This window comes from Macaca fascicularis, chromosome X (assembly GCF_037993035.2).
Source record: "Macaca fascicularis isolate 582-1 chromosome X, T2T-MFA8v1.1".
NCBI classification, from domain to species: Eukaryota; Metazoa; Chordata; class Mammalia; order Primates; family Cercopithecidae; genus Macaca; species Macaca fascicularis.
In genome coordinates, this window is record NC_088395.1 from 140,731,315 (window position 1) to 140,745,165 (window position 13,851).

Consider the following 13,851-nt stretch of genomic DNA (forward strand, 5'->3'; position numbering starts at 1 on the left):
GCTGGGGCTACAGGCACATGGCCACCAGGCCCAGCTAATTTTTCATTTTTGTAGAGACTGAGTCTCACCATGTTACCAAGGCTTATTATTCTCATGTTTTAGATGAAGAGACTGAGGTCCAGAGAAGCTCGATGACTTGCCTAGTTTTACAAATCTCCTGCCATCACATCCCCCTCAGCGTCCTTAATAAGAGGGAGGCCTCCGACTATGTGCTGGGCACTGTGGTGGATGCTGGAGCTATAGGGTTGAGTATATAAGAAATGGTGTTGCTGGAGCAACTGTTGCTTGCTTACCTGACCTGTCTGAGAATTAATTAGCAGGGGAACATATTTTTGTTTTCAGATTCAATATAGGAAATTGTGTAGGCAAAAATAAAGATCAGTAGTAGTAGCAGTAGTTCCAATTTGCTGACTGTGTACTGTCCTAAGTGCATACATATACATACACACACGCATACCTATATTCCTCTAATAAAATGATCCTGTTTATGTATTGTTAATATGCTCATTTTATTTTTAATTTTTATTTATTTTAAATTTATTTTTATTTTTGTTTATTTTTGAGACGCAGTCTCATTCTGTCACGAAGGCTGAAGTGCAGTGGTGCGATCTCGGCTCACTGTGACCTCCGCCTACCGGGTTCAAGTGATTCTCCTGCCTCAGCCGCCCGAGTAGCTGGGATTACAGGCGCCCGCCTCCTCGCCCAGCTAATTTTTGTATTTTTAGTAGAGATGGGGTTTCGCCATGTTGGCCAGGCTGGTCTCGTACTCCTGACCTCAGGTGATCCACCTGCCTTGGCCTCCCAAAGTGCTGGGATTACAGGCGTGAGCCACCGTGCCCGGCCAATATACTCATTTTAGTGAGGCAAAAATAGAGGCTCAGAGTCAGATTTGTACAAAGCTACAGAGCAGTTAAGTGTCCTCTCAGATGTGTACCCTGATATGGGTGACTAGGGCTCTAGGTCTCAACTGTTACAACCAGTTAAGAGTTTGGGGAAGCACTGGACCAAGAGTCAGGAAAATGGAAGCCACAGGTAGTGCAAGGTCTTGGGAATGGGACGTCTGGTCCAAGGAGTCACGCGGTGACTGGAACCCGAAAAGCCGGCGCCCGGTTTATGGCCGCCATGAAGCAACGCGGACGGCGGTAGGTTTGGGAATCTGGGAGCCTTCTGAATAGGAGACTGAGTGGGGAGGGAAAGGGGCTTCGCTGGGGGAGCCTCCGCTTCTTCTGGGAGAAAATTCCCACGGCTACCTAGGGAGCCTACAAACTGGTAGGCGCTGGCGTAGGCGCGTGGGCGGGGCCAGCGGGGCCGGGGGCGGGGCCTGCGGGGCTGGGCTGGGCGGGGAGAGGGCGGGGCCTGCTTCTCCTCAGCTTCAAGCGGCTGCGACGAGCCCTCGGGCGAACCTCTAGGCTTTCCCGCGCGGCGCCGCCTCTAGCTGCGCCTGCACCTCCTCTGCTCTGCCACCGGCTTCCTCCTCCTGAGCAGTCAGCCCGCGCGCCGGCCGGCTCCGTTATGGCGACCCGCAGCCCTGGCGTCGTGGTGAGCAGCTCGGCCCGCCGGCCCTGGCCGGTTCAGGCCCACGCGGCAGGTGGCGGCCGGGCCCTGAGGCGTGGGGTCCGCAGTGCGGGCTCGGGCGGCCGGGCCCAGGGAACCACGGAGGCGGGGGCGGCCACAGTTTCCCGGGTTCGGCTTCACGTCACGCGAGGGCGGTAGGGAGGACGGAATGGCGGGGTTTGGGGTGGGTCCCTCCTCAGGGGAGCCCTGGGAAAAGAGGGCTGCGTGTGGGAAGAGAAGGTGGAAATGGCGTTTTGGTTGACATTTGCCGCCTGCGAGCGTGCTGCGGGGAGGGGCCGAGGGCACATTCGGGAATGATGGCGCGGGGTGGGGGCGTGGGGGATTTCTCGGGAGAGGCCCTTCCCTGGAAGTTTGGGGTGCGATAGTGAGGTTCTCGGGGGCGCCTCTGGAGGGGCCTCGGCACGGAAAGCGACCACCTGGGAGGGCGTGTGGGGACCGGGCTTTGCCTTTAGTTTTGCACGCACTAGTTCATTTTTATGGAGATGCGCATGGCCTCATTGAAGCCCCACTACAGCTCTGGTAGCGGTAACCATGCGTATGTGACACACGAAGGAACTAGGGAAAAGGCATTAGGTCATTTCAAGCCGAAATTCACGTGTACTAGAATCCGGATTCCAGGCAGACCATTGCCCCAGGATATAGAAAATGAGAATCTGGTCCTTACCTTCAAGAACATTCTTAACCGTAATCAGCCTCTGGTATCTTGACTCCACCCTCACTGGTTTATTCTTGTTTGCTGAACCGGCCAAGCTGCTGGCCTGCCTCCCCAACCGTTCTGATCATGCTTGCTAGTCAAAACCCCTGCCAGTTAAATGCTTTAACCTGCTTTATTACGATTATTTTTGTTGTTTTGGCAATGACCTGGTTACCTGTTGATTGTTTCTCCTACTAAAACTTTTTAAGGGCAGGAATCACCGCTGTAACTCTAGTACTTGGCTTGTAAGAGGTCCTCGATGATGGTATGTTGAATGAATACATTAAATGATTAACCACTTGAGCCCTAAGAAGCGATTCTATTTCATATTAGGCATTGTAATGACTTAAGGTAAAGAGCAGTGCTATTAACGAAGTCTGACTGGGAATCCAGCTTGTTTGGGCTATTTACTAGTTGTGTGGCTGTGGGCAACTTACTTCACCTCTCTGGGCTTAAGTCATTTGATGTATATCTGAGGTGCTGGTTACCTCCTGGAGTTATTGAGAGGATTATAAGACAGTCTATGTGAATAAACAACCCTTGCATGGTCCCTGGCTGGGAATAGTAATAATAGCCATCATCATGTTTACATACGTAGTCCTAATTAGTCTTCAAAACAGTCCTGTAGCAATGGTATGATTATTACCATTTTACAGATGAGGAACCTTTGAAGCCTCAGGCTAACAGACATACTGTAGGTCATATAGTTATTAAGAGAAGGAGCCTGACTCGAACCTAGCTCTCTCTGGAGTAATACCAGTTAAAAACTAGGCTAATAATAGGTACTCAAAAAAATGGTAGTGGCTGTTGTTTTTATTCAGTTGCTGAGGAAAAAATGTTGATTTTTCGTCTCTAAACATCAACTTACTTAATTCTGCCAATTTCCTTTTTTTTGAGACAGGGTCTCACTCTGTCACCCAGGATGGAGTGCAGTGGCGCAATCACTGCTCACTGTAGCCTCGACTTCCCGGGCTCAGGTGATTCTCCCCAGGCTCAGGGGATTCTCCCACTTCAGCCTCCCGAGAAGCTGGGACTACAGGTGTGCACCACCATCCCTGGTTAATATTTGTATTTTATTTTATTTATTTATTTATTTTTATTTTTTTGAGATGGAGTTTCGCTCTTGTTGCCTAGGCTGGAGTGCAGTGGCTTGATCTCAGCTCACTGCAACCTCTGCCTCCCAGGTTCAAGCGATTCTCCTGCCTCATCCTCCTGAGTAGCTGGGATTACAGGTGCCCGCCACCATGACTGGCTAATTTTTTGCATTTTTAATAGAGACGAGGTTTCACCATGTTGGCCAGGCTAGTCTCGAACTCCTAATCTCAGGTGATCCACCTGCCTCGGCCTCCCAAAGTGCTGGGATTACAGGTATGAGCCACCGCGCCCGGCCTAATATTTGTATTTTTTGTAGAGATGGTGTTTTGCCATGTTGTCCAGGCTGGTCTCAAACTCCTGATTTCAAGCTATCTGCCTGCCTCTGCTTCCCAAAGTGCTGGGATTACAGGCATGAGCCACCATGCCTGGCCTAGGTAGATGCTTTTAGCTTTGGGGTGTGATGCCTGCCCCAGTATACAGTGAATTTAATTATTGCTAGAGCTAGCTGTTTGTTAGTTTTCTTTGAACATAAGATACTCATTGTTTTTAGTTTGCAAATCCCTCTTCCTTTTTAAAAAATTTCCTTCCCTTAAATTGTTCGCATGTTAGCAATAACAAATGCTTAAATGGTGTTATGTGCTAGATACTCTTCTAAGCCCTATTATGTATATTAACTAATTTTTTTAATTATGCAAATCAGAGAGGTTAAGTAACTTGCCCAAGATTACCTAACAATACCAGGATTTGAACCTCAGTTTGTCTCACCCCAGATTCTGCTCTTACAATCTCTAAACTTTTAAGTTAGTGATGACAATAGTAGATATTTATTGAATACTTAACTATGTTTTAGGCGTTGAAGTGAATATTTTGCAGGCATTATCTAATGTAAACACCCTAAAGTTACATAACAGGTACCCTTTAGGTAAATAAACACTAGTATGACCTTGGAGGCACAGATAGATGAAGTAACTTGCCCAATATCACTTACATGAAATTGGCCCTCAAATGTGTCTGATACAACCCATGCTGCTTGTAACTATCATTTTAAACTGCCAGGGTAAACTTGGACACACTTGAGCTAAGAAAAAGCTTCTAGATTTTTGCAAATTAATGTAAAATATACTTTATGTGGATATAATATCTTCTAAATTTCAGGGATGGTAGTCCTAGAAATGTAATTCCGCCCTAGCCGAGCTTACCCTGCCAATAATTTTTTACAGAATTGGTAAAACGGAGCACTTTTTTTTTTGTCCTTGGCCACAGTGTTATCAATAGGGTGTAGATTGGCATCAGTCTGTAGGTGTAAACCAGAATTATTCTTTGTGACCACCAAGAAATAGAGCAGTTCAGTTCAGAGGTTTCTTTCTGTGAATTTAGCACTGTGACCTGCATACTACAGGTCTACTTTGTTTTCTATCCAATGTTTATATCTGGGTATTGCAAAAGGTAGGAAAAGGACCAACCAGATCAGCAGAGAAGAGGTGCCTTGGAGTTTTGTTTTAGTTTTCTGCAGTTCATTAGATAGTAACTAGTCCATGTCATTTTACTCCCCTGTAGTGAAGATATGTTGAAGATGTACTAGTATATTCTTCTACCTTTCTGTAATTTTATATTGTGTAGATTTGATAAAATTTATGTGTCCATCACCACCAGTAATATCAATATTGAGCCTCAATTCTTATTTTCCTGCCCAGTGGCTGCCAAATTACTAACATTTACAATAATTCACTACTACTGAGATAATTTACTTCTGATTCAATAACATACTTCAGATTGTTAGGGAACTACTGTCTTCAGCATTGTGCTTCTGATAACTGATAAGTATAATTTTTTTTTTGTCCAGAGTGAGCATGTCTATTCTTCTACTGTACACACTAATAAAAGGAAAAATTATAATATTGAGTAAATTCATGTCCTTACACATATAGTAGTTATGAGCCCATGTCCCTAGAATGGGTAATAATTTTTCCCTCTCTTGGTTGAGTAGTCAATAATGCTGATTTTAATTCTTATAACAGCTTTATCCCTCAGAAGGGAAGGTAAGCAAGTTATATATGTAGTTTATTTGTAAGACTGATATGAAATTGGAAGATGAATCTACTATTAGCTTAAATTGTTTTTACATTTAGGCATATTGCATCAGCAACTCATAATTTTGGTTTTTTGTTATCCCGAGTTAACACAAATTATCCAAGGAGATGGCAGATCATCTGCTTTGAGGGGTTTTTTTTTTTTTAGAATTTTAATGTATCTGAATATAAAAGGTAAAAATATGCCAACTAGCAATTTCTGCCCATTCCACAAGTTTGGAAATGTTATTGATTACTAGGAATAAAATAAAATGTGGTTTATCTATTATTGTACCTCTTTTAATTCACATAGCTCATTTTTATCTTTTTTTTTTTTTTTTTTTTTTTTGAGACGGAGTCTCGCTCTGTCGCCAGGCAGGAGTACAGTTGGCTCACTCCAGTCACCGACTCCCTGGTTCAAGTGATTCTCCTGCCTCAGCCGCCCGAGTAGTCGGAATTACAGGCATGTGCCACCACGCCCAGCTAATTTTTGTAGAGACGGGGTTTCACCGTATTGGCCAGGATGGTCTCCATCTCCTGACCTCGTCATCTGCCTGCTTTGGCCTCCCAAAGTGCTGGGATTACAGATGTGAGCCACCGCGCCCAGCCCACATAGCTCGTTTTTAGACTCACTTCCATTAACTTTTGTTTGGACCCACGAACATTGTCTTTTTTTTTTTTTTTTTTTTTGGAGGTGGAGTTTCACTTTTGTTGCAGACTGTAGTGCAGTGGTGCAATCTCAGCTCACTGCAATCTCTGCCTCCCGGGTTCTAGCAGTTCTCCTGCCTCAGCGTCCTGAGTAGCTGGAATTAAAGGCGCCCACCACCACGCCCAGCTAATTTTTGTATTTTTAGTAAAGACAGGGTTTCGCCATGTTGGGCAGGCCAGGAGTGATCTGCCCACCTCAGCCTCCCAAAGTGCTGGGATTACAGGTGTGAGCCACCACATCCGGCCAACATGTCTTTTTTTTTTTTTCTTTTTAACCACAAAGAGACGTAAGCAATCCTTGTCACAGATGATGAATTGATATTGCAAGTATTGTCTTAGCTTGGATTAATTTTTTTGCTTACTGTAATTTTAGATAATATAGCTTTGTAATTAGAAATTTTATGTGTAAACCACAAAAATGTTTACATGAAGGCCATTATTATAGATGTGACATGCATAATTATTAAGAATTTGTATGCTTACATGGGTCAGTCTGGCAAAAAATTACGAAGTTTTAAAAATTAAAAAAAATTTGTAATGCTAGTTTTACTGGAAAGTAAAATTATTTCAGTAATTGATTATAGCAAAACTATTGATTTTCATTCTAGACAAAAGTTAGAATGAAAGGTAATTTCTCAATACTCTTTCATATTAATAAAAGTACCTGTAGCGATTTTTATCATTCACAAGTATATCACAAGTAAGTTAGAATTTGAGAACTGTGTTCCAGATCTCTGAGGAGATGCAGTCAGATTTCTGAACTGTCTCGGCAAATGGTAAGCAACTTAGAGCTAGTAATTAATAACCTGTCCTTTGATTTCTAGTTCAGCCAGAAATGGCCATAATTGAGAAAGGCAGATCTGGAGAGTAACCACATTTTCATTCGCTTACCACTTCTAGGCCCCTCCAGAGCTCTCAAATATTTTGGGGTTGAGCCCTTCCCCAAAGCCATACAGGACCTTTTTTTGTGATCTGTTCTAGCCGTTTTTATGTTGGGTGCTTGTTATGGACTGAGCATTTATGTCCTCCCCCACCCCCCATACGTTTTTTGAAGTCCTAATCCCCCAGTGTGATGGTATTTGGAGATGGGGCCTTTGGAAGGTAATTACAGTTAGAAGTCAGGAGGGTCAGGCCCAGGTCTGATTGGGTTAATGCCCTTATAAGAAAAGACACCAGACTGGGCGTGGTGGCTCACACATGTAATCCCAGCACTTTGGGAGGCCAAGGTGGGTGGATCACGAGGTCATGAGTTTGAGACCAGCCTGGCCAACATAGTGAAACCCTGTCTCTACTAAAAATATAAAAATTAGCTGGGTGTGGTAGCGGGCTTCTGTAATCCAAGGTACTCAGGAGGGTGAGGCACGAGAATCACTTGAACCTGGGAGGTGGAGGTTGCAATGAGCCTAGATTGTGCTACTGCACTCCAGCCTGGGTGACAGAGCGAGACTCTGTCTCAAAAAAAAAAAAAAAGAAGAAGAAGAGGCACCAGAGAGCTTACTAGAAGAGGTGGTGTGAGCACACAGTTGGAAGACCTACAAGCCAAAGAAGAGGCCTCAGATTGAAACTTACCTTGCAGGTACCTTAATTTTGGACTTCCCAGCCTCCAAAACTGTGAGAAATAAGTTTCTGTTAAGTCACTCAGTCTATGGTATTTTGTTATGGCAGCCTGAACAGGTAATAGTTCTTTCAGAAAGTGTTGATAATGACCACATGCAACACCAAGTCACAAATAAAAAAGAGATGTGACTTATATTCATACAGAAAGTTGGGCACTGCCGTTGCCTTGTTGGTTTAGAAGGCTGTGCTAGTTCAGTGGCAGAGAGGTGCTGGTCTCCTTTACTCAGTTTACAATCTAGGCAGTAGAATGTAATCACTGCTTTAAACTTGATATTGCTTATGGAGAGAATCATTGGTGCTGCGTAACTTTGGGTTCTAGGTTTACTTTTTGTGTATATATAACTGTGTTTGGTAAATCACAAGTTTGTGGGCTTGTCGAATTAGATTTTGGTACAGATGATGAGCTTTATTATGCTATACAGTTAGTTCTATGTATATATGCCTTTACCACTAGATTATAAGCTCTTTTTTTTTTTTTTTGAGATGGAGTGTCGCTCTGTCCCCTAGGCTGGAGTGGAGTGCAGTGGCACAATCTCGGCTCACTGCAACCTCCACCTCCCAGGTTTAAGCGATTCTCCTGCCTCAGCCTCCCAAGTAACTGGGACTATAGACGCGTGCCACCATACCCAGCTAATTTTTGTATTTTTTGTAGAGACAGAGTTGCGCCATGTTGGCCAGCCTGGTCTCGAACTTCTGGTCTCAGGTGATCCACCTGCCTTAGCCTCCCAAAGTGCTGGGATTTACAGGCACAAGCCACCATGCCCAGCTATAAGCTCTTCAAGGGTTGTAAATTTATAATCATCCTTGTGCCCTCCTGCAAATTCTGTTGCACAGTGCCTTAATCAAGGTAGATGCTGAATGCATTTTTGTATAATTGAGTATGTTGCAATCCCCAACTCTTTCCAACTGTTCCTGTCAAAGCAGCCACTGCATTGTTAACTAATCCATATTAGATGGGGTTAATTAATATCAGATGGGACAAGTAAGGGCTAATAAGATTATAGGCCACCAAGTAGATTTATGTCTAGCTCTTATAGAGAGTGAGTTTATTGGACCTGTTTAATAGGAAGTTTTGGTGTTTGGGACGATTAAAACTGAAGTTCCTGTTTATTATACCTATTTATATTATTTCATATCAGTGGTCCACATGCAAGTGAGGCTTCTGAGTCAGAGTTTTGAGTTCTCTCTTAAACTACCATAACACTTTACCTGTATCTTTTTTTCTTTTTTCAAGACAGCATCTCGCTCTGTCACTCAGGCTGAAGTGTAGTGGTGTGATCTCGGCTCACTGCAGCTTCTGCCTGCTGGATTCAAGCAATTCTCCTGTCTCAGCGTCCCTAGTAGCTGGGATTACAGGCCTGCGCCACCATGCCTGGCTAATTTTTTTTTTTTTTTTTGTATTTTTGGTAGAGACGGGGTTTTACCATGTTGGCCAGGCTGGTCTCGAACTTTTGACCTCAAGCAATCAACTCGCCTCGGCCTCCCAAAGTGCTGGGATTACAGGCATGAGCCACAGCACTCAGCTGTCTTTTTTTAAAATAGCAGTTTAACACTGTTCAGTTACTCATGTACATGTCATGCCATCTACTACACTGTAAGTTCTATGAGGGTAGCTGTATCAAATTTATCTAACTTTCTCTTTATGCATGACATACTAAGTATTCAATAAATATTTGCATGTTGGTGATAAGGATATAGGTTCTGAATAGTGGGTCCTTACCATTTAAGAATTGGTATTTGATGGCCAGGCGCGGTGGCTCACGCCTGTAATCCCAGCACTTTGGGAGGCCGAGGCGGGTGGATTATGAGGTCAGGAGATTGAGACCATCCTGGTTAACATGGTGAAACCCCGTCTTTACTAAAAAAATACAAAAAAAGTAGCCAGGCGTGGTGGCGAGCACCTGTAGTCCCAACTACTCAGGAGGCTGAGGCAGGAGAATGGCGTGAACCCAGGAGGCGGAGATTGCAGTGAGCCAAGATCGCACCACTGCACTCTAGCCTGGGCGACAGAGTGCGACTCTGTCTCAAAAAAAAAAAAAAAGAATTAGTATTTGATATTTGATCATTAAATATGAATTAAGAGGACTTAGACTTTTTGTTAAATGTCAAGCTGGGAAAAGTTGTCATTTTAATGAATTGCCTCTTATTTAATTTCGTCTGATGATACATTTTGTTTTTATTTTGTAAAAATTTTTTTTTTCTTTTTAGAGACAGGGTCTTGCTATGTTGCCCAGACTGGTCTGGAACTCCTGACCTCAAGCAATCCTCCTGCCTTAGCCTCCCAAAATGCTGGGATTACAGGCATGAGCCACCTCTCCCAGCCTTGTATTATGATACGTTTTGAACAGCTACAAGTAGACATAGTATAATGAACCTGCATGTACCCATTGCCAAGTTCTGACAACTGTCTGTCTATAGCCAATTATGCATTTCTTAAATTAGAACACCCTCAATATACCCAAATATATATATATATGAAGTTGTGAATTCATACCTAAAGTATCTCAAGTGATGCAAGTTTTATGAATTTTTGTTTATGCCTTTTGGGAAAGTTGTATTGGCAATTTTTTTATGCTTAAAGTAAACCATAAATAAATCTTTCAAAAAAAAATCCAGGTTGCAATAAAACAAACAAAACAACTTATTGACATAAATGTGGTATGTAAATCTGTTTTGATTGGAAATCAATTTGTTATATTGACAGAGATAGAATTCCTATTTTAGAATACATCTCTGCTGATCTGTCTGTATTCGTAGACTGCATATCTGGGATGAACTCTGGGCAGAATTCACATTGGCTTCATTTGAAACAAACAAGACTTTTGAAATTCTTAGTCCATCTGCAGAACCTGTAGCCAGGCACTGAACCATTTTGATAGATGCCGTAGTCGTTACAAGTGTATATTTCAAGGAGTTCTGGCTGGGTCCTAGTTTGTGCTTGTGGCAGAAGCAGTGAGTAACTGGGAGGAAGTTGGTGAGTAAGCTTCAAGGAAGAAGTCATTTTTAGTACTCTGGATCTTTCTGATTTTAAAGCACTACAAAATGGTGCATTTTCATTCTTGTCAAGTGATAACAGATATATTCTGATGAGCCTGAAATGAATACATATTGTATCATTTTTATAATATCTAGCAAAGTGTGTTGTTTTCCCAAAACTTGAACTAAATTTCAGTTCATAAAATTATTTTATTTTATTTTATTTTATTATTTTTTGAGACAGAGTCTCGCTCTGTCGCCCAGGCTGGAGTGCAGTGGCGCGATCTCGGCTCACTGCAAGCTCCGCCTCCCAGGTTCATGCCATTCTCCTGCCTCAACCTCCCAAGTAGCTGGGACTACAGGCGCCTGCCACCACGCCTGGCTAATTTTTTGTATTTTTAGTAGAGATGGGGTTTCACTGTGTTGGCCAAGATGGTCTTGATCTCCTGACCTCATGATCCGCCCACCTCGGCCTCCCAAAGTGCTGGGATTACAGGCGTGAGCCACCGCGCCTGGCCAGTTCATAAAATTTATAAAATACTTACTTGTTGTAAAATATTTTTGGAATGTTCATATAGGTGACACACAAATGTCCCATTTTCATCCTTTCTATAGTAAATATGTTCTGATATAATGTGAAGGTTTAGCAGATGCATCAGCATTTAATCCTAGAGGATCTGGCATAATCTTTTCCCCCAAGAATAGAAATTTTTTCTGCTTATGAAAGTAGTACATGCTTGTTTAAAAACAAATCAATATTGACTTCTGCCCGCTGTGTAGCACTACGCCCCCACCTGGCCATGACCAGGGGCATGTCCTGGTCCACCTACCTAAAAATGTTTGAAGCCAGCCTCCTGGCCATGTGCACAGGGGCTGAAGTTGTCCCACAGGTATTATGGGCCAACCTGGCAATACATGAAGTTCCACCAAAGTCTGAGAACTCAGAACTGAGCTTTGGGGACTGAAAGACAACACAAACCTCAGATTTCTCAGCACTGGAAACCTCAAAATATAACTGAATTCCATAAATAAGATTTTAAGTCTTAAATATGTATTTTTAAATGTATTAAAAGTCAAGCTGCTTGTACTTAAGCACCTAATACAATGCTTAGGTTGTAAAAGGAGATGCTCAGTGGGTACTAACTGGTATGTTGAGATTTAATTATGGTTTGACCAGTATTTCTTGGAAATTGCCAAAGCTTATATCATCAGCTTCTTGAATGTGATTTGAAAGGTAATTTAGTATTGAATATCACATGAGCTAGAGTATTTCATTCGTTCTGGTTTATTTCTTCAAATAGACTTTGAATATAATGGTGAATGGGCATTATAAATTAATAAAAATGACATTGAAAATGAAAAAAAAAAAAACAAATATTAAAGTGTAGAAAGTGACCAGGCATGGTGGCTCACACCTGTAATCCAAGCACCTTGGGAGGCTGGGGCAGGAGGATCGCTTGATCCCAGGAATTCGAGACCAGCCTGGGCAACATAGGGAGACTTCGTCTCTAAAAAAAAAAAAAAAAAAGATTTTTTTAATTAAAGAATTTTTAAAAAGTGTAGAAAGTGTCAAGACCCCACTTCTTACCATTATTTGGTATATTTCTCTATACCTACCCACCCTTCCTCCTTTTTCCCTCCCTCCCTTCCCAATCTTTTTATCTTTGTATTCTGATTTTTTGTTTGTATATTTTGCTTTAATTTAATGTATCCGTTAATTTCCCATACATTTTATATCTATATATAAAAATACATGCTGCCAAAGATAATTTATAAGAAAGACCATTGAATTTTTTTTAAAAAGTAGTATATATTCATTGAAGAAAATTTAGAATATATAGCAAAGTAATAAAGAAGTAAATAAAATTGCTATAACTCCTCTTTCAAAGATAATTGCTTTTATGATTTTGTTGTATTTTTTTCTGTATATAGGTACATATATAGTATTTATAAAGCTGTAATCATAGTACATTTTCACATCACAGGTACCATATCAGTGTTACTAAATATTTTGTATGCCAGGGGCTAGACATACGAAGACAACCAATATGTGGTTCTACTTAAACAATATTAGAGTATCTTTTATGATGGCACTTCATTAGTTGACTGTAACAATCTTAGACTTCTAAGAGTTTGGGTTTTCAAATGATCACTTAGCTTTTTTGGGTGATTTTCCCCCCCTACTGTGAGATGAGAGAGGCTGTTTGGATTTGGGATTGGGGTAGGGGGGACAGCAGTTTTTCTTTTCTTTTTCCAGGTAGGGTATTGCTATGTCACCCAGGCTGGAGTGCAGTGGTGTGATCTCAGCTCACTGCAACCTCCACCTCCTGGGCTCAAGTGATCCTCCTGCTTCAGCCTCCCCAGGCACGTGCCACATGCCTGACTAGTTTTTGTATTTTTAGTAGAGATGGGGTTTCACCATGTTGGCCAGGCTGGTCTCTAACTCCTGACCTCAGATGATCCACCTACCTGGGTCTCCCAAAATACTGGGATTACAGGCATGAGCCACTGCATCAGCCAGCAGTTTTTCTTGTTTTGTTTTGTTTTGTTTTTTGAGATAGGGTCTTTGTTGCCCATGCTGGAGTGCAGTGGTGTGATCATAGCTCACTGCATTCTCAAACTCCTGGGCTCAAGTGATTCCTTCTGCCTCATCCTCCCGAGTAGCTGGGACTACAGGTGTGCACCACCATGCCTGGCAAATTTTTAAAAAGTTTTTTGTAGGGATGGAGTCTTGCTACATTCCCCATGTTGGTCTCGAACTCCTGGCCTCAAGCAACTCTCCTGTCTCAGCCACCCAAAGCACTGGGATTACAAGTGTGAGCCACCACACCATGCCAGTTTTTCCTGTTCTGTGTGATATTTTATCTTGTTAGACTGCAGTGTGTTAAAATTTGTTTTACTAAATTTTCAAACATACTCAAAAGTGGAGAGAATAGTGTAATGAATACTGATATATCATCACCCATGTTTAGAATATTATTAAATATTAAGATTTTGCTGCATTTGTCTTAGCTCTTTAAAATTTTTCTTTTTCTCTTTGTGACCTAAAGGAAATTCCGTATCATATCACTTGACTTCTATATTCTTGACTAAGATGACTAAGACATATGGTTAAGT

The 13,851-nt window shown here is 42.2% G+C and overlaps 1 protein-coding gene across 3 annotated transcripts in view; it reads left to right on the plus strand.

Annotated features, from left to right (window-relative positions):
• Nucleotides 1-723: 723 nt before the first annotated feature.
• The window catches only part of HPRT1 (hypoxanthine phosphoribosyltransferase 1), a 42,580-nt gene continuing 29,452 nt past the window's right edge, over nt 724-13,851 (plus strand). Inside the window, exon 1 of one of the 3 annotated variants that reach the window (XM_045384492.3) lies at nt 724-1,142. In XM_045384492.3, the coding sequence (XP_045240427.1) occupies nt 927-1,142 (216 nt within the window). In that variant the 5' untranslated portion in view covers nt 724-926. Of the gene's footprint in view, nt 1,143-1,358; nt 1,684-13,851 lie in introns of those variants that run through there. The other 2 variants (XM_074029757.1, XM_045384493.1) reach the window with 2 other exon arrangements.